General features: G+C 47.9%; 2 protein-coding genes across 5 annotated transcripts in view; one reads left to right on the top strand and one right to left on the bottom strand.

The window, feature by feature from the left end:
- Positions 1–783: 783 nt before the first annotated feature.
- LOC144247012 (uncharacterized) lies at positions 784–9,851 on the top strand. The gene is made up of 3 exons (XM_077786211.1): positions 784–6,383; positions 6,465–8,135; positions 9,796–9,851. The coding sequence occupies exons 1-3, from the start codon at positions 6,296–6,298 to the stop codon at positions 9,849–9,851; spliced, it is 1,815 nt and encodes a 604-aa protein (XP_077642337.1). The 5' UTR covers positions 784–6,295.
- A 6,761-nt stretch (positions 9,852–16,612) lies between these two features.
- The window catches only part of VGLL4 (vestigial like family member 4), a 77,644-nt gene continuing 74,424 nt past the window's right edge, over positions 16,613–19,832 (bottom strand). For all 4 annotated transcript variants that reach the window (XM_021530466.2, XM_021530464.2, XM_021530465.2 and 1 more), the window contains one exon: positions 16,613–19,459. In XM_021530466.2, the coding sequence (XP_021386141.1) occupies positions 19,191–19,459 (269 nt within the window). In that variant the 3' untranslated portion in view covers positions 16,613–19,190. The remainder of the gene's footprint in view (positions 19,460–19,832) is intronic.

Raw genomic sequence — 19,832 nt, 5'->3', positions numbered from 1 at the left:
GAGCTGCTGAGCATGGAGTGTAAATGGCTCTGCAGTTTGGGGTTATCTAAGACTTGAAAGCTGCACATCTTTCTGAGCCTGGTAAACATTAATAATTGTTTTGAGTAGCTGAAACTCAGCTGGGGAAGTGTCTGCAGGGGAGCAGGAAGGGCTCAGGATCAGTGCCAGGTGTCCTTCCCTCTGTCACTGCTGTGCCACCAGCTCTCCAGGCTGGGCTCCTTCCTGGCCATGTGCTCCCCTGATGTCCCTGATGGGCAGAAACTCTTCACTCTGCCTTGGAATACCTTCCCTTGTCTGACTAAAATGTGGTTTTCGTTCTTCTTGTGGACCAGAATTGTTCTTGTTCCAGCAGAGCTGCTGGGATTGTTTCCTCACTGGAAAGGAAGCAGGGAAGGAGGGAAGCTTCCATGTCTGTGCTCTGAAAGCATTTGGGCTCTGGCTTTTGATGGGTGTTGGTCTTTCCTTTCCTTTCCTTTCCTTTCCTTTCCTTTCCTTTCCTTTCCTTTCCTTTCCTTTCCTTTCCTTTCCTTTCCTTTCCTTTCCTTTCCTTTCCTTTCCTTTCCTTTCCTTTCCTTTCCTTTCCTTTCCTTTCCTTTCCTTTCCTTTCCTTTCCTTTCCTTTCCTTTCCTTTCCTTTCCTTTCCTTTCCTTTCCTTTCCTTTCCTTTCCTTTCCTTTCCTTTCCTTTCCTTTCCTTTCCTTTCCTTTCCTTTCCTTTCCTTTCCTTTCCTTTCCTTTCCTTTCCTTTCCTTTCCTTTCCTTTCCTTTCCTTTCCTTTCCTTTCCTTTCCTTTCCTTTCCTTTCCTTTCCTTTCCTTTCCTTTCCTTTCCTTTCCTTTCCTTTCCTTTCCTTTCCTTTCCCTGCCCTTCCCTTTTCTTTTTCCTTTTCCTTTTCTTTTTCTTTCCTTCTCTCCCCACACCCCAGTGCTGCAGGCTCCCTGCAGAAGGGCTCTCAATGACTCCCACATTCATCTCCATTTCCAGTGGCAGACTTCCCCCAAATTAGCAGGGAGGGATTCTCTAGAGAAGGCTATTGTAAATTACTGCTTTTACTAAATTTCTGGGCATTTACCGAGTGAGAATCCATTCCAGTGAATGAATGAATGTACATTCAAATACTAATAGCAGGCAAACACATTTATTTGGTGCCTTGTATGCACTTACTGCAGGATTTCTGCACAGATCCCAGCTCCAGTGCTTGCTGTTTGATAGGACAGGCTAAATTTTCCCTTTATTCATGGAGGAGCTGGGATTTTAATGTTATTTGTGGTGCCAGGAGCTCCTCCACCATGGCAGCAGTGAAGAGAAAAATACTGAATTTTCTGCATTGGTGCCAGTCAACAGTCCATAGAATGCTATTTATGATTCCTCTTAAAAAGTAAATATAAACAGTAAACAGTGAAGAACCTGGACTTTCACTGGAGAGCCCAGCCAGGGCTTTCCAGGTGAGAACCAAACCTCCTGGGGAGAGGGAATGAGCAGCCTCAGAGGATCCTGCTCACATTCTGCAATTATCTGATAGGAATATATTGGCATTTTATGGCAGCCTGCAGCTGTGTCACCCCCATGCCTCATCTGGGGACATTTAATTCTGCTAGAAGATCTCACTGGAGAGCTCTGACACTACTTTTGTACCTGAGCATTAAAGAAACTGATGGCATGGATGACAGCTTCTGTTGTGATTTCCCACTTGTGCCAGCTGCAGTTTTGCTTCACCATCACCCCTGCAGTGTGTTCTGGCTGGGGTTTGGAATTTGTTAACCACGTCCCTCGGGGTGATGGGGGTGAGATTCTGGGGGAGTTCCCTTTCCTGGAGCCCTGCCCATGGGGATGGGTTCCTCAGGGCCAGCTGGAGCTGTGCTGGTGCCACCAGAGCGTCCCAGAGCCCTGCCCAGTGTGGCTGCCCTGCCTCAAACCTTCAGCCCTGGGCTGTGGGAGCGAGGGAGGTTGTGGGAATCTGAGCTAGTGATGATCCTGAGATTGCAGAAAGTCTCTGTCTGTCAGCCCCGCTGCCAAAGCAGAAGCCATAATTGGTCTGTGCTGGTTTCCAGGTTGTTTATTCTGTTTATCTCTCACATGTTCTGCTGCCCTGCCCAGCTCTGTCCTGCAGGGCAGCGTGTGGGGCTCTGCCCTCAGTGGGATGTGACAAACATTAAATACCAGAAACTCCCTGGGCTGGATTTACAAGAACGTGCCAATATCTGTCACCTGCGTTGGACAGTGTGTCCCCAGCCTGAACCAACAGAAAAATGTCAACACCACAGTGAAACATGGAGGGCATGAAGAAGGAGAAAAAGGACAAGGCACACCCAATTTCCTCCAGCTTGTCCCCTTTGGACCCCTAATCTAGAATCCTAAAATTTTACTTTTGCACCTGTGCCACACTTAATTATTGCTTATATCAAACACTCAGAGCTTGTAATTCATCCTGTAAGATTGAAAACTCTTTTCCATGGACAGAGATCACAGCCAGTGTCTCTGGGGTCTCTGTCCAGGGGGTTCCTGACCCCTGCCAGGGTCCCAGACCTGCCAGGGCAGCCAGAGGGATGCTCTGGAATCCCACAGGAGATGAGGTGCAAATCACCCCGAGATCCAGGCAGGAAGGTTCCTGATGGCCCAGGCAGGTTGGTTGAGAAGGACCCACAGGAGTTCCATTCCCAGGATGGTCCCAGGAACTGAGCAGATTCTGCTTCAGCACTGGAGGTGTTTTGGCACAACAAAAGGAAACTGCAGTGGTTGTTCCAGGCATTAAAATCATGGAGTTTGAGGAAAAATGTTTTCCCTTCCCTGTGTCCTCAGAGATGCCCAGTGAGGTAAACTAAAATCCCCATTTTGTCATCTTTGATACTCTTATCCCACTTTCTGCACGTTCCTGCCCGTGGCAGGGGTGGCACTAGATCATCTTAAAGGTCCTTTCCAGCCCCTTAAGGTTATATGACTCTAATCTTGTTTCTTTGTATAAATTCTGGCTGCTCACCTTGAACAGATGCAACAGAAGTATTTGCAAAATTGAGTGACTCTGCCATCTATAAGCACTTTATTATAGTTTTTCACTTGTGCTCTCATTTAGAAAACTCCCTGAAATGGGTTTTATTTCTGAGCTTTGCTCTGTGGAACCATGCTGACACTTGTTTCTCTCGGTGAAGCAGTTCTTCCTGAATATCTGTTCCTGAATATCTGTTAACTTGCCTGGCTGGGGTTGGTGGTGGAATCAGAGAAGCATTTGGCTGGACAAGACTCTTTGATCACCAAGGCCAAGGGTTCCTTCAGCCCTTCAAGCTCTCCACTGCTCTGGGACTCTGCTGGGCCATGAAGAACTCGCCCAGCTCCCAATTTCCCTTTGGGTTTCTTGCCCTTTATCCAGCTATACCATAAAACCAGTGAGATTCTGAGGTGGTTTTTGGGAACAGACTTTGCTGTGCAGGATTCTCATCGAGGCCAGGGATGGGTGAGGTCACTGCTGGTGATGGAGGACAATGTCTCTCACTGAATCCATCAGTTTATTTTTATATAGTTCCTCTTCAAAGTAGAACCAAATGTTAAAGAGTTCCAGGTGAGTCCCAGCTCTCGATTCTTGTGGGAAGAGGAAGGATTGCTGACATTCTTGCAGAAGAAAATCCATTTCAGGCTGGCACACCCCCAGGGGGTTGCTGCTCTGGGACTCTGCATTCAGGGTGCACACAGGGGAAGAGGGCAGGAGCAGCTCAGTGCTGGGATTTTACTGCCAGATTTGGAATTTCTTCTTGAAATAACAATGCAAGGCTTTCCTTAGAAACAAGTAAGTGTTTATATGCCAAAGAGAAGCATTAAAGAAGAATTTGCAACATGGGAAATTTTAGGTGACTTCATAAGAAACAGAGCCTGGAAGATGTCTCCAGCCTGTTACCATTTGGCTTCATTAATTCCTTTGTTTCTTTTTTTTAATTTCATTTTTAGTGCAGCCCATGTGCTCTTGCCTATCCTGCCAGAATGAAACTTTCCTTCCAGAGGCTGTTGTGCACCTTTGCTCTTGCAGAGCACCTGGATTAACTGTTGGAAAAGGCAGGAATATTACACTAGGAGGACTTTGGACTGTGCCAGGGTGTAAATTCCTAACCCATGAAAACCCTGCCTACCTGCCCCTTTTCCAGCTCTCCTTCCCTTGCAGCTGCCTGGGCCTTCTCCAGAGTCCCAAAACACCACCCAGGCCATTCTTTAGGTTTGAAATTATCTGGACCTGCCCTTTCTGTTTCCTCTTCAGCTTTCCAGTATAATAATTTCTGGAAAGTTCATTTTCTTACCTGCGCAACACTTGGCAGGTGTGGAATTAAAAATACCCTAATAGTTTATTGACTTTTTTTTTTCCCTCTCATTTTACTTTTATTGATAAACTATCAGGAGTCTCTCAGCTTTATTCCCAGTTATCCTGGGTCAGAACTGTTGTTTTGTTGCAACTTTGAAGGCTTAATGACCAGGCTGGGCTCGGACTCCTCTGTAGCCCCAGCAATCCTCATCCTTCCACCAGTCCAGCCTGGAAAGGAATCCCTGGAATGAGTCACTTGAGGATTATTTTAGGCAGGCTGCAGCTCCTCCCAGAAGAATGAGCAGCTCTGGGCTGGAGTGATGTGCTTTAAGCACCCTCAGCTATTCCATGGCTTAGGGCAGCAGTTCTCTCCCCTCATTTCCCAGCCCAGGTGAGCTCACCCCACATGAGGATGCTCCAGCTGGATTTAAATTCAAGCTCTAATTGCAGCCTCACTAATTACATTATCAGCCTGTTGTGACTTACCTTAGCACTTTCTCAAACGCAGTGGAATTATTTAGGATAGATTTTCAGAACCCACCAGTTATTTGTCAGAACTTAACCAGCACAGGTTCTTTCTGCTTCATCAAGCCAGAGCTCCCTTGCCATTGGAGCTCTTTGGGCTTAGGGAAAAAAGGACAATCAGGAGTTCTAAAAACAGCCTGGGTTGTGTTTCCTGGCTGGCAGGGAGCACCAGTCCTTCCATCCATCTCCCTAAATGCCTGTTTCCTCCTGCTCCTGCATGGATGTTTGTGTAGGACATTTTTAGGAAGCACAATGGGCTTTGTCTCTGCAGTGAAGGTCACATGCACACGTGCCTTTCATTTTAAATGTAAAAAATGTCAAATTGCTTCTTAACAAAATATTGTACTGAGCTAACAGGAAAGAACAGGAGCAGCTGTACAGCCAAATCAGCGTTTTCAAAAATGATTCCTTGTGATTTCCCTCCTCTCCCATCCAGTTCCTTTCTGTTCTTACATTCCTTGGCTGTGGGTTGCTGCTTCAGTAGTCTGAGCATGCAGAAATTCAGGCTCGTGTGGAACTTCAGCCCTGGCACTGGGAGCCTTGACTTGTGCAGGATCTCAGCAGGATGATTCACTGTTTGATTTGTAAAATACTGTTCTGCACTCGGAATTAGGGAAGGGGAGATGTTAAACTGGAGAGCTCCAGGTTTTTGCCTTCATTTCTCTTCTGGTCTGATGGTCTTCACGGTCTTCTGGTGGTGTTCACTCATCTCTCAGAAGCTGCACTGGTGCATCCTGCACTGCAGGGCTCAGGGGATGCAGCTGGAGGCTCATTCCTGGAATGGTTTTGCTTCCCAGGTGAAGCCAGAGCAGGCTAAAGCTGCCTGGTGCAGAGCTGCTGGGATTGTTTCCTCACTGGAAAGGAAGCAGGGAAGAAGGGAAGCTTCCATGTCTGTGCTCTGAAAGCATTTGGGCTCTGGCTTTTGATGGGGTTTGGAGTCCTTTCTTTCCCTTTCCTGTTTCTTTTCCCTTTGCTCCTCTCCCCAGTGCTGCAGCTCCCTGCAGGAGGGCTCAGTGACCCCCACCTTCATCTGCATTCCCTGACAGACTTCCCCCAAATTAGCAGGGAGGGATTCTCCAAATCAGGCATGATTTTCCTTTAGGTTTTTGTTTTGTCTGGCATCCAGTAATTCTGTAGGTGTTGCCACTTCCTCAGGAACCTGTGGCTCAGGCGAGGTTGAAGTGCCGTGCCATCACCAGCATCCCTTTGGAAGTGCTGCTTTCCTACCAGGGCTCCTGGCTTTGCTCGGTGCTCCCAGCCCTGCTCTGAGGCTGGGGCTGTGAGGGGAGGGATGAGGGGCTCATTCCTTCAGGCTGCCCTGCCACCCCAAGGCTCCAGGTTTTACCCTTTTGAACTGCTGAAAATGCCAATGTGACTTTAAGGAGATCCCTATTTATACGTATTTATGAATGAAGTTGTAATCAGGCCTTGGTTGAGGTTCTGCTGTTGAAAATTGGGTTTCATTCCCTCCTGGTATGGAGAAGGGAGAGGATGACGGGAGGAAAAGGTCTGAGCATGGTTTCCCAGAGTTATTTTGGAAGCAATGCAAACAAAAGGTGTCACTGCCACTGTCCCTGTCCCTGTCACTGCCACTGTCCTTGTCACTGTCACTGTCACTGTCCCCGCTGTCCCTGTCCCTGTCACTGCCACTGTCCCTGTCACTGTCACTGTCTCTGTCACTGTCCCTGTCCCTGTCCCTGTCCCTGTCCCTGTCCCTGTCACTGCCCCTGTCCCTGTCCCTGTCACTGTCCCTGTCACTGCCACTGTCCCTGTCCCTGTCACTGCCACTGTCCCTGTCACTGTCCCTGTCCCTGTCACTGTCACTGTCACTGTCCCTGTCCCTGTCCCTGTCTCTGTCCCTTTCCCTGCCCCTGCCCCTGTCACTGTCTCTGTCCCTGTCCCTGTCACTGCCACTGTCCCTGTCACTGTCTCTGTCACTGTCCTTGTCACTGCCACTGTCCCTGTCCCTGTCACTGTCTCAGTCCCTGTCCCTGTCACTGCCACTGTCCCTGTCCCTGTCACTGTCCCTGTCCCTGTCCCTGTCCCTGTCACTGTCTCTGTCACTGTCCCTGTCACTGTCCCTGTCCCTGTCCCTGTCCCTGTCCCTGTCCCTGTCACTGTCTCTGTCCATGTCCCTGTCACTGCCCCTGTCCCTGTCCCTGTCACTGTCTCTGTCACTGTCCCTGTCCCTGTCACTGTCCCTGTCCCTGTCACTGTCTCTGTCACTGTCCCTGTCCCTGTCACTGTCCCTGTCCCTGTCACTGTCTCTGTCACTGTCTCTGTCACTGTCCCTGTCACTGTCCCTGTCCCTGTCCCTGTCACTGTCCCTGTCACTGCCACTGTCCCTGTCCCTGTCACTGTCCCTGTCCTGGTCCCTGTCCCTGTCACTGTCACTGTCCCTGTCCTGGTCCCTGTCCCTGTCACTGTCACTGTCCCTGTCCCTGTCACTGTCCCTGTCACTGTCTCTGTCCCTGTCCCTGTCCCTGTCACTGTCACTGCCCCTGTCCCTGTCCCTGTCCCTGTCCCTGTCACTGTCTCTGTCACTGTCCCTGTCCCTGTCCCTGTCCCTGTCCCTGTCACTGCCCCTGTCCCTGTCCCTGTCCCTGTCACTGTCTCTGTCACTGTCCCTGTCACTGCCCCTGTCCCTGTCCCTGTCACTGTCTCTGTCACTGTCCCTGTCCCTGTCCCTGTCCCTGTCTCTGTCCCTGTCCCTGTCACTGCCCCTGTCCCTGTCCCTGTCCCTGTCCCTGTCCCTGTCTCTGTCACTGTCCCTGTCCCTGCCCCTGTCACTGTCTCTGTCTCTGTCCCTGTCCCTGTCCCTGTCCCTGTCACTGTCCCTGTCACTGCCACTGTCCCTGTCCCTGTCACTGTCCCTGTCCCTGTCCCTGTCCCTGTCACTGTCTCTGTCACTGTCCCTGTCACTGCCACTGTCCCTGTCACTGTCCCTGTCACTGTCACTGTCTCTGTCACTGTCACTGTCTCTGTCCCTTTCCCTGCCCCTGCCCCTGCCCCTGTCACTGCCCCTGCCCCTGTCACTGTCTCTGTCCCTGTCCCTGTCACTGCCACTGTCCCTGTCACTATCCCTGTCCCTGTCACTGTCTCTGTCTCTGTCACTGTCCCTGTCACTGTCTCTGTCACTGTCCCTGTCACTATCCCTGTCCCTGTCCCTGTCCCTGTCCCTGTCACTGTCTCTGTCTCTGTCACTGTCCCTGTCCCTGTCCCTGTCCCTGTCCCTGTCACTGTCTCTGTCTCTGTCACTGTCCCTGTCCCTGTCCCTGTCACTATCCCTGTCCCTGTCCCTGTCCCTGTCCCTGTCACTGCCACTGTCTCTGTCACTGTCCCTGTCCCTGTCCCTGTCCCCGTCCCCGTCCCCGTCCCTGTCCCTGCAGCAGGACCTGCTGTGGAGCTGCAGAGCAGCCCTGGCAGGAATGCTGGCCAGGGCAGGAATGTGTCCAGGCCATGGGTCCAGGCTGCTCCTGGGCAGTTTGGGGCTGGGCTGCCTGTTGTGCACAGCATCCTCATCCCTGGGTTTGGCCTCTGCTGAGCAGCAGCAGCTCTGCAGCCTGGCAGGACTCTGCAGCAGAGCTCTGGGGTGCCTCTGTGCTGGCATTTAAAGCAAAACTCAGAGGGAAGAGGGGTCAGGGCTGCTCCTGGTCCTGGGCTTTCTTCCAGTGATGTCAGAATCTGGCACTATTACGAATTAAAGTTGTTTTTCAGGACAAAGTTCTTTTAAAAAGGTTCTGTATGTCTTCTGCATCTCTTTCTACTTTTTCAGATTTTTTTTTTAATAGTCATCTTACCTTCCTAAAGTTGCTGTTGATTTTCCCTTGGGTCCTTTATTTTCTAAATTACTTTTAACAAAAAGCTCTCACTCAAGTCCCACCCAGAGGATAGATCCTATTGCTTTATCCAGCGATTCCTCATTTTTGGCACCAAGCTGGGGACACTGAGATGCAGGTAGTGTGAATGTGATAACATCACAATTATTTGGTTACACAAAGGCAATTTTCCTCTAATTAAAACATTTGCTGTTGCATGTCTCTTGCATGCATTTAGCCACCATTTGTGATTTTTCCTTGGGCAGTTGTTGGGATGACTGAGCTGTAAATTCTGCCCTATAGACTCAGTCAAGTTTAGGAACACTACAAATTTAAGCCAGGGGTTTTTTTGGCCCTATGGCTGGACAGATCCTGGTTTCATTTTCAGCCATGATGGGATCTGTTCATTTCTTTTCCTGTGGATAGTATTTGGAAATTACATTAAGAGATTCAGTGAGATAACTTCAAGATAGCAATTCCTAAAAGCCCTGTGGGAGCAGAGAATAACAAAATACCTGTGGATGTGAGATACTGGAGAAGAATGGGACTGAAATGTCACCGGGGTGTCAGGAGGGGCTGACATCAGGACATGGGGACGTGCAGCACAGCATGTTTCAGGCTGTGACCAAAGCACTGCTCCAAAATTATTCTGTTGCTTTAGTTGTAGGTGATTTCAGACATTTGCTACGCCAAGGTGTCACAGTTTGGAGTTCAGTGTCATTCATTACTGGGCTTTTTGCAAACACTGCTGTTTAGAGCAGCCATAGGCATGGGAAGGTGCTGGGGCAGAACCCCTGGGTTGTGTGAGGCCAGGAAAGGCCCTGAGTTCTCAGCTGGCTCAGAGCAACTCTGCAGGGAGGGCTTGGCACAGCAGGACCAAGAGAGGCAATAATGCAGATTCTGGGGTGGTGCAGCTCTGCCTCCCCTCTGACACTGCTGCTGCCTTGCAGCTGAACTGGGACAACTGGCCTCAGTTATTGGATGCCCAGCTCAGGATGCTGTTTGATGGTGTTTTAAACGGGGTTTCAATATTCTGAGGGAAGTCTGATGTCAAATGTAAAGACAATCTTACCCTAAGCATGTATTTTTAAAGTTATGTGTGTGAAAGAGGATTAAATAAATCTGCTCTTAACGTCTAACCACTCCCTGTTTCAGTTTGGCTCCTTCCTGCAGGTGTGATCTGGGCACAGGGTGGGCACTGGCCTTTTGGAACAAATCAGCTGAAATAGAGGAGTCACCAAAGAGCTTTGCTGTTCTCATGGCAAACAAACAGGAGGGGAAATGTTATTTGAATGCTCTTTTCTAGAAGGAGTTTCTGGTTTTGAGGCTCATGGTGTTTGTTCCCCATCTCAGTGCCAGGAGCTTGGCTCTGTCTCAGTGATCCCAGAGGGGTTCAGATCCACACTCAGCTGGAATTGGGGTCCAAGAGCTCAGCAAATGTAAAGTGCTGAGAGGGGCAGGGAGTGGTGGCTGTGTCCTCCCAGGCCTGCACTGACATCTCGAGCTCTGTGCCCAGGAGCCAAAGCTTTGGATTCATTTGGTGTGCCTTGATTTTGGTAATGGAACAGAATGAAGAAGCAAGTAAGAATTGGGCTTGGGTTTTTTAAAAATAATAACTCTTAATCAACAAGCATTTCTTAATCCTGATCATATATTAGAAATATACTCCAGAGGAGAGAAAAAAAAGGGAGGTTGTGAGCTAGAGAGCAGTGTTCATGAATTCAGTACAACGTGTAAATAAGTTGCCACAGCCTGTAACTTGTTGGGCTCTACAGTGGTGTTACTGATATTTTTGTGTTTTACAAACCTTTCCCAGTGTTGTCATTGGCTCTTTTCCCCAGTTAAACTTTTCACTTAAAAAAAAAAAAAAAAAAGTACAAAACTTCCATTATGAGTGAAGAGCAAATGAAATGAAAACTCCTTTGAAAGCTTCACCCACTGCCCCAAATCTCTGCTGTAGTGAAGCTCCAGCAATTCTTTTGTTTTAATGTTTTCCTTCCCTCCCTTGTTCCAGCTCTAGATGGGAGATAAGAAGAGGAGGAACCTGGAGGAGAGGCAGGAAAAGCAGCTGGCTGGAGCCAGGGCTGGCCCAGTTTGGAGCTTTCCCTGCACAGGTATTGCCACTGGTTTGGGGAGCCCCAGCTCATCCCCCTGGCTGCTGACAGCCTTGGCACATCCCTTTTTCTGCCCAGGCTTTGTCTCTGGGAGCTCTCCTGAGGCTCAGCATCAGTATTTTTTCTTTTGGGGGCCCCCACACTGTGGTGGGGTTTCCAGATTTTGTGGAAGCACAGGGAGCTGGCAGCTCTCCCCTCCTGGGTGGCAGAAATGAGGCGCTGGTTCTCTCTTGTCTCCCAGCTCCTCTGCTGCTCTCAGGAAGGGCAGCATTGTTCTGAATTTGTACCTACAGAGCAATGAAAGCAGCAGATTTGCTTGGGCAGACTCCCCAGCCACCAGCTGAATAAATCAGTGCAAGTCTGGAAGGTTCACTGGTGATTCTGCAACCCCTGTGCTCCCCACACCCCGGCCTGGTGCAGCTGATTCCACTTTGGGGATGCAGAGCTCAGCAGTGGAGGTTTCCTGAGGGGAGAATCTTTGCTTTTCCCCAGTCTGGGTAAATTGCAGCTTTCTCAACTCTCAAAATGTTGCTGCTCTCCCAGCGCTGGTGTTTTGTTTTTTTGTGCTCTTCCAATTCCCAAGGATCTGTTTTCTTTTTTCTTTAATTTCAAAATGAACCCATCTGTTTTGTGGCCGTGTCAAAAAGACTTGAAAATGTGAAGCTAAATGCCTCAAGAACAGAATTAACTCCAAATGTCATTATTCAGAATAACCTGATTTTAATTTCGCTCCTGAAAAATTGGAGTGAAATATTTTCTGAATGTTGGGAGTGCACGACACAGTTGTGAGATATCCTTTAGAACTGATCACATGAGTTATAGGCCAAATAACTGATGGCATGAAAGCTTTGCAGGCACTGCAGCACTTTGATGCTGCTCTGGTTGCTGTCCCTGGGTGTCTGTGCAGGGCAAACAGCCACGCAGCAGTGGAGATTTGTGCAAGCAGTAGAAAAGCAATGCTCTCTATCTTTCTTTAGCATTAGAAAGGCAGGAAAGCAATTTTTGAGTGGCTGGGGAGTTGTGTAAAGAAGTCTCAAAAGTCCAAAGTGGTGTGTGAGCTATTTAGCCGTGCTGCTAAAATGGACATTTCTCTTAGGGAGATCCATGTGATTTGTCTGGGGATGTGTGCCAGAAGGGCAGAATGGAGAGGAGATGGATCTGTCATGGGGCAGTGCTAAAGGAGCAACCTTTTCCTCTGAACAGAGAATATTTCCTGCCTTCACTTTGTCTTTAATGCTCTCTGCTGGGTGGGTCTGTGTTGAGTTTGATCCTCAGCCTTTGCCCCAGTGTTTTTCACATTTCCTGTGAGAATTGGTGGGACCAAAACTGCATCCAGAGCTCAGCTGCCACAGGGCAGAGCAGGAGGAGAATCCCACACTCCTCTTCCTGCATTTCCAGGCAGAAATTGTTTATTTGTTGGATTAATCACTCGGAGGTACAGACGTGTCAGCAAAGTCATGATTTGATTTACTGCTGCTGATTTTGCATCATCCTGAAAGGTCAGAGCTTGACTCACAGCCTGCATTTGTAAGTCTGGCAGCAACCAAAGCATTATTTTCTGTTGTAAGGAAATCTGGTGAAAATCTTTAAAACAAGCCCTGGGATTGTTTTAAATGGTGACCTTTGCAATTCTTGTTTTTTAATTCATTTTCCCACCTGAAAACTCCACATTTCAGTTAATGACATTAATTACTTTGCCCAGGCCAGGGAGGTGGAGGCTGAATTAGAGGAGGAGAGCAAAACAAAGAGCTCTGAAATAGGACAATTTATGCAACATCTTTAAAAGTTGAAGTGCATTTTACCTTTCTGTGGTTGGTGATTCTGAGCCCTGTTCTTAGCCTGTTTCAGCCAGTCACATCTTGATCACAGCAAAGGAAATGTCTGGAGTGCTTTTAGATTTATTTTCCTCTGGACACTTTCCTGATGTATCTTTGGGGCTTTCTCACAGCAAAAGGTGAATTATGTACCTGTGTATTAGCGTGCTGAGCTCTAGGGGAAAAATGAGAATATTGCTTACATTTAAGAACTAGGTCATTGCTGTTACTTTATTAATGGGACTTGCAGGTTAATAAATGACATAAATGACCTCTTTTAATCTTGATCTTCCAATTCCTGAGGGAGGTATGAGAGCCACTAGGAAAGAGAGACAAGTGACAAAAGGCTGGTAGTAAGGTGAAAAGCTTCACAGCAGAGGGTGAGTTTACTTTTGGCAGCTCTGATTTGGGATGTGTTTCCTGAGCAGGTGTTTCTGTGTCAGGGTGTGGAACAGGACAGGGCCAGGAACTCCTCGGAGCCTGTGAGGAGTAAAAATTGCATCAACTTCACTCCAGGTATGTCAGGGAAATAAGAGAAAAGCCTTTGTTCCCTGTGGTGCTGTTTGAAGTCTCCCACACTTTCTTCTGGGAAAGTTGATAAACTGAGATTTTCTGTAGGATTTTCTTAGCAGGAGCCTAAGAACTCATCCCCTGGAAGGAAAAAGGAAAAGGAAAAGCCCTTGCTTTGATCTGTGAGTATTGTTAGATCTTCCCACTATTTTCATCTCTACTTCCCCCCTCAAAAAAAAACCAGGTAAGTGAATGTTGCAGTGTGGCAGCAAGAGCAAATGTTTAGGATTAGCCTGAGAAATATTATTTTTAAAATGTGTTGAATCATTTTTTTCCTCTGAAAGCAAAAAAAAAAAAAAAAATCCTGTGGTTTTTAACTACCTAGGACTACTCTAACCTCAGTGGTAGATTGTTTGTATTTTAACACACAAGCCAGATACCATTAACACAGTTCGACCCACAGTATTTACTGTTTTCAGGAAGCAGGAGATCAGAGCTTTGTGTTTCCCTGGATTAAAAAAGGTAACCTTGATTCCCCTGCTAGCAGAGGCTCTCAGAAGGGGTCTGTGTGCAGAGTATTTCCCCAGACTGAGTAAACAGCTTGAAGATAAGCAGCTTTTTGACTATGAAATGTAGCAGGCATTTGGCTGACACAGCCTCGTGTTGACAGATGCCTTTGTGTCTCTTTGTGATGGAGAGAAGACAGATGTTCTCCCTGGCATTTAAGAAAGCTGCTGCTTAGCAAAATAAAATGTAAAATTTGACTGAACAGTGCAGCAATGAGCAGCGAAACTGGCTGAGCAAGAAAAGATTGAAAGGGTCTCATGTGACTGCAGTGAAATGTGCTCTTGTGGAAGTCAGGAACTGCTTTGTCATTATGAGAAATGAGCCTGTGGAAAGAGAAATTCTGTTTTTTCCAGCTCTGCTGCGAATACAAATGCATTCCAGTGGGAATATCCAGGTGTAACTGATCCCATGCCAACCATTCCCAGCAGAGAGGGATGTCCCGAGCTGTGGATGCCCAAGTGCCACAGCAATCAGCAGCTCTAAACCCCTGAGCCTGCCCATTGTTGTCTGGGCTCCAGGTCCTTCACAAAGAGCATTTCCCATGCAGGGTTGCTCCCCGGGCTGGGGCTGCAGCCTGCAGCAGCACCCTGGCCACAGGGAAGGGGCAGCTCAGAGCAGCCTGTGCTGCCAATGGGCTGGAGCTTGGCACTGGGTGCAGCCGCAGCTTAAAAATACACAATCAAATTATCTCAGCTGTCTTAGACCAAGGAAGCATTTGAGGCAGCTGTACCAGAGAGGGGCAGAATGTTCCCATTTCAAAAAGAGGTTAAAAAGATTATTAAATGGATATAATTTCTATCAAGAGCTGTTCAGAGATAAAATGTGCTTTATCATACCTTGTAACCCAGCTGTGGAATCACTGTCTGCTAAGGGAAGAGACCTGGGAACACACCTGCCAGAGGACACGGATCAGGAGCGTGCACAGGGCTTTAGGTTTCAAGAAGGATCTAAAGATAGTGTGAACAGTCCCGTGGGCCGAGGCGAAGCGTGCCAGCCTGGGGATGCACAAATAGCTCTGGCAATGTTTCTGTGGGTGCTGCCCGGCTGTGAGTGAGAGCACGAGCTGGTGGCAGTGCTTGGGCACTGAAATCCCCACTCACAGGGAGCCTGAGCAGTGCCACTGCCAGGCCTGAGCTCCCCCAGCCCAGCGGGGCAGCCCAGGGCTCGCTGTGCTCACTGGCCAGGGGCACTGGCCACAGCCGTGGGGTGTTGGGGAAGATGGAATAGGAAGCCTTATAAATAGGATTGCCTGACAAAAGATGTAGAAAATACAGAGATTGAGATGGTAACAAGTTTTGAGATACCAAACCTTAGTTACTGAACAACTAGAAAACAATAGTGCAGCCAGGATGAAGACAATCCCCCCTTCTGGTTGAACACTGCCCTTACCTACAGGTAGGTCCAAAGGTCAAATGGACTGATCTATCTCACCCCAATGTGTGCTTCATCCCACATCTGTAACCCTCCCCTGAAGCATCAGGTGTCTGTGACCCCATTGGCCTAAGTCTTGTTCAGCCCACCTCGAAGCCCCCTGATAAGGAGTCCCTGAGGAGCCAGACGCCCTCTTGGCACTTCCCTTCTCCTGGAACTCCCCCTCCCCTGGAACATCCCCTCCCTCTTGGGATCCTCTCTCCCTCTACCCCTTGCCTCTCCCTTGCCCCACTCCCTAGGGCCTGCCACGTGTCACCTCTGGTGACTCCAAGCAGGGCCTTTCACCCTCTCTAATAAACAAGATATTCTAAGAGCAGCCTTCAGAGATCTCTCATCTCCATCCATCCAAACCATCCTGGAGTCCAGCATCCTCACAGTGGGGCCCAGGTGCCCACCCAGGGCTGGCATCTGTGCCACCACTGCAGGTCACAGCAGCACTGCCCAGCTCTCACTCACCTCTGGGTTTGTCTGCAAAGGTGATTCCCACACCCAGCCCAGCCTGAAATGCATCCCAGGAGAGGCACTCTCAGAGCTGTGCTCCCTGAGGGTGTTTGTGCTGTCAGCTCTGCTTTCTGACATGGAAATGGTGGCTGGGTTGAAACCAGAACTGTGTGTGTGTAGGGACTGAAGGCACAGCCAGAAGGTGCCTCTCACTCAGCTCACAGAAGATGCCACCACAAATCACTTCTGAAATCCCGTGTGCCTGGGCTGGCTTCTCCAGGCCATGGTGCCGGTTGGAAAACCCTTGTGCCATGCAGGAAATGGAGTTTGCAGTAAGTTCCTGAGCTGGCAGACAGCAGTGCTGGTGGTGCAGGGACATTTTCCCTTTTCCCTGCAGGGACAGCAGCTCCCCTGGGAGTGCTGGCCTTGGCCTGCCTCCCACACAGCTCACAGCAGGACCTGGCCGCTGCCCAGGGGGCTGAGCAGGGATGTGCTCAGATGTCTTCAGCCAATCCTCCTGAAGTGCTCTCATGGCATCTCCCTCACCCTGAGCCATGTTTCCAAACCCTTCAGGCCCTGCTGAGCCAACAGGAACTTTGTGTCTCACTCCTTTTCATGTTTTTTTTTCTTTTTGAAGCCCCCTTTCTTGCCTGGTTCATGGGGCTTTCTCAAACTCAGGTAATCACAGCTACCTTTTAAGGATTAACCATCCCCAGTGCCATTGGGATGCTGCTCACCTGGTGGACATCAACATTTGAAATTCAGCTGGGATTCCTTGAAGAAGCTGAGGGACAAACAAAATGCCACAAAATTGGTCTTTTCAGGAACAGAAATGCAGCACCAGCTGGTGTTTTCCAAACCAGTCCCTGTCCTGATGAGTTCCTCATAGCCCAGCAGGGTTTTTATTGCTGTAAAGGATTTCTGGACAAACTCTTGTAGGGAAAAGCCTCCTGAACTCCAGACTGAGGCTGTGGCAGCCCCTTCAGTGGGCTTATGGTCCTAAAAAAGGTAGAGATGCTTGAAAAGAAGGAAGGCAGGATGTGGCCACAGGTTTGCTTCTGCCTCACACCAATTCCTCTCTCACCAGGCAATACAGAGGCTTAGGAACACACCTGTGATTTAAGAGCACTTTATTGTTCTTTAAGGCTACTTTTAAGTACAAAAAAAAAAGATGGCCTGCCAAACCTTTTTTTTTTTTTTTTTTCCAGGTGAAACAAGGCCACAAAAGAATGGTATATTACAGATTTACAAACACAGAGAGAATCTTTCAAACTGAACTGTAGATAACCTGGCTCTGTGAAGAAACTTCACCACGTCTCGTGATGGTGAGTTCAGTTTAGTGTCCTTCCACCTCCCCCCAACCCTTTGGCTTTCGTGACATTGTTGTGCCCAGCATCTGTTTTACTGGACGTAGCACATTAAATCTTTATTGCCCTCAAATCCATTTACCTATCTCAGATAAGTAAATGTAACCTTGTAAAACAGCTATTATTGAAAATATTAGCTTTAAAAACATTATCTTATTTGTGTTTACAAAGAAATAGAGGAGTCACATTTTCCACAGAGTCCATCTACAGTATTAGTATTGACTGTTATACTGCTCAGTAGCCTGTAGCAATAACAAACGAGTGGCTATTAATGCTAATGCAGTGTCCTCATAGAATAACTGTGTTCCTGCACTTTTTACTGTATTACAGACAAATCTACAACAAAAAAAAAAGATCAACTTTTTTCTCCAAACAAACGAACAAAAAAAAAAAAAAAAGAATGATTACAATAAAGGAAAGGGAAAAATTAAATAGCTACATATCATTAACAAATTAATTGTTCCTCAAAAAATACCTACAAATTTCTCTGTACATTCTTTACGCACAGCGTAACGATGGTCTTAAAGTTACCTATATAAAAAAGTGTTCTTTTAACAATCTTCCTACAGAGAGTAGGGTACTGAATGCCAAAGCAAGGAAGCGTTGACTACCCAGTAAGATGGTAGTGAAATGTGTAAAACTGGGGGGCTTAGGTGTTGGGTTGGTTTTTTTTGTGTTTTTTTTTTCATTTTTTTAAAGAAAACTGAGCAGCCACCTTCTCACCAAGAGTAAGAGCCAATCTCCCAATCTCTTTCTACCCTGCACCTTTTCCAAATTAAATAGCTTAACTTTAAAAAAAAAAACAAAACAAAAAGCATAAAATAAAAGCCACAATGGACCCAATACTGTAACACAGTCCATAATACATCACGTGGAGTTCATCTTCCAACCAGTTCTCATTTCCTACACTGAGCCCATCCTTTCAGGGAGCCCAGCATAAAAACCAAGCCCTGGCTGCAACTGTCCTGGGAAGATGGAATGTTCTGGGGAGAGTAGTTACACTTAACAAGAAGAAGAGAAGCTCTTAGCACTAGCACAGCTGTGGTTTTATGCCTGCCTCTACTGCCTAATTTCTAGTTAGTAGCTATTAATATAGCAAATGATAATAAATGCAGTAATACCTGTATAAAATCTACTGGAGGAATGTATGCTGCGACTTGGCGTAGGCTGATGGATAGGCTTAAAAAAACCCAAATAAAATAAACAAACTGAAAGATCATCTTTCACAAACTGTAACAATCTGTTGTCCAGCCAAGATCCGTAAGGGTAGCAGTTCCTGCAGCTAGTTCAGGGTGGATTACACAGACTGGAGTTTGGGAAGCAGATCCCTGTGAAGCAGCAGTGCTGCACGAGGCCTGTCCTGAGCTGCCCTCGGTGCTGCTGCCACTTAAAGTGAATAGCAAATACAAATATCATAGAGTACAACTGTACCAGCAGTAAGTATATCTAGGGTTGTTACTGACAAAAATAAACTAATTCTGAAGAGAAGCTAATAAGTATTATGATTCTTACTGTCTATACATTAATAGATACCAGCTATTTTTCATAAAACATGCATCGTTAAGCACTATGGAACCCTCCAACCTCAGCTCTATTCTAACAAACTGCAGTGTTTAGGAAAAAATGCCCGTGTTCTGTAAATTATGCAGTCCAGTTGCAAGCACTAAGCACCTGAAATCTAAAGAGAGAAAGACCTATAACCTGTATGAGACTTCCCCTTCCAAAGCTGTTTTGCTCTAAGAAAAATCAAACTGATAGAAATGTCATCCTTAAACCCTTTTTTTCAGCAGTTTGCCCTCAAAATATTAGCCTCTTCCAGAAAGTTGCTGTGCAACTTCAGTCCTCCTCCAATAGTGCAAATCATACATGACAGTTCTTTTCAAGTATATACATACAAAATTACTTCACAGAGAGAAAAAAAAAAAAAAATAAAAAAAGCAACGTAAGCAAAGCAGACAAATTCTAGTCTTGAAAAGCTAAGAAAAGCGAAAAAGCACTTGGGTCAACCAACTAAGTGTAATGGCTTTTGTGGATTAGCGTGCATTATTTTTTTAAGGGGCAGCAGATTTGCATCAGAGGTTTCTTTGGTAATTGAGGCAGGAAGAAAAGGATGCTACATCATATGAATCTTTATGAAATAGTTCCTGCTATCGTCTTTAAGGGCACCCTTTTACGAAAAAAAAAAAAAACAAACAACAAAAAAACAACAAAGTGAGTACACAAAACCATGTGTTGAAAACTAACCTCCCCTCCCCCAGCACTACTGAAGCACTTGTTCCAAGCTCAGTCAAGGCATGCAGATTCCCAGCGGGAAGGTGCTGTCCTCAGGAAGCCACGGAGGGCGAGTGATTGTGGCTGACCATGTGGGAGGAAGGGGACGCCTGGCCCCGCCGCGACGCCGACTCGGGGCTGCTGCCCACGCCGTCCTTGGCAGCCTTGATCTGCAGCCACGTGTCCCCCAGTGCTTTGGCAAAGTGGTCGTCCACCGAGCCCGTGATGGACACCGAGTTGGCCACCGGCTCGGGCTCCTTGTAGTTCTTGCCCAGGCTCCTGCGGAAGTGCTCCTCCACCACCGGGTCACACGCGGCGGTGGCTGTGGGGACAGGAGCAGAGGGGCACTTCAAACCCTGGCACTGCATCACCGCCTGCGTCCATCCTGCCTGCTCTCACACATCCTGGAGTGGCTTGGCTTTGGAAGGATCCTAATGCCCATCCCATTCATTCCAACTCCTGCCATGGCAGGGACACCTTCCACCGTCCCAGGCTGCTCCCAGCCCTGTGCAGCCTGGCCTTGGGCACTGCCAGGGATCCAGGGGCAGCCACAGCTGCTCTGGGCACCTGTGCCAGGGCCTGCCCACCCTCACAGGGAGGAATTTCTTCCCAATATCCCAGCCATCCCTGCCCTCTGGGGCGTGGGAAGCCATTCCCTTTATCCCATTGCTCCAGGTCCTTGTCCCCAGTCCCTC

Source organism: Lonchura striata, chromosome 12, assembly GCF_046129695.1.
Source record: "Lonchura striata isolate bLonStr1 chromosome 12, bLonStr1.mat, whole genome shotgun sequence".
NCBI classification, from domain to species: domain Eukaryota; kingdom Metazoa; phylum Chordata; class Aves; order Passeriformes; family Estrildidae; genus Lonchura; species Lonchura striata.
Note: the sequence above shows the minus strand (reverse complement) of the source record. Positions and strands in the feature narration are given on the sequence as shown.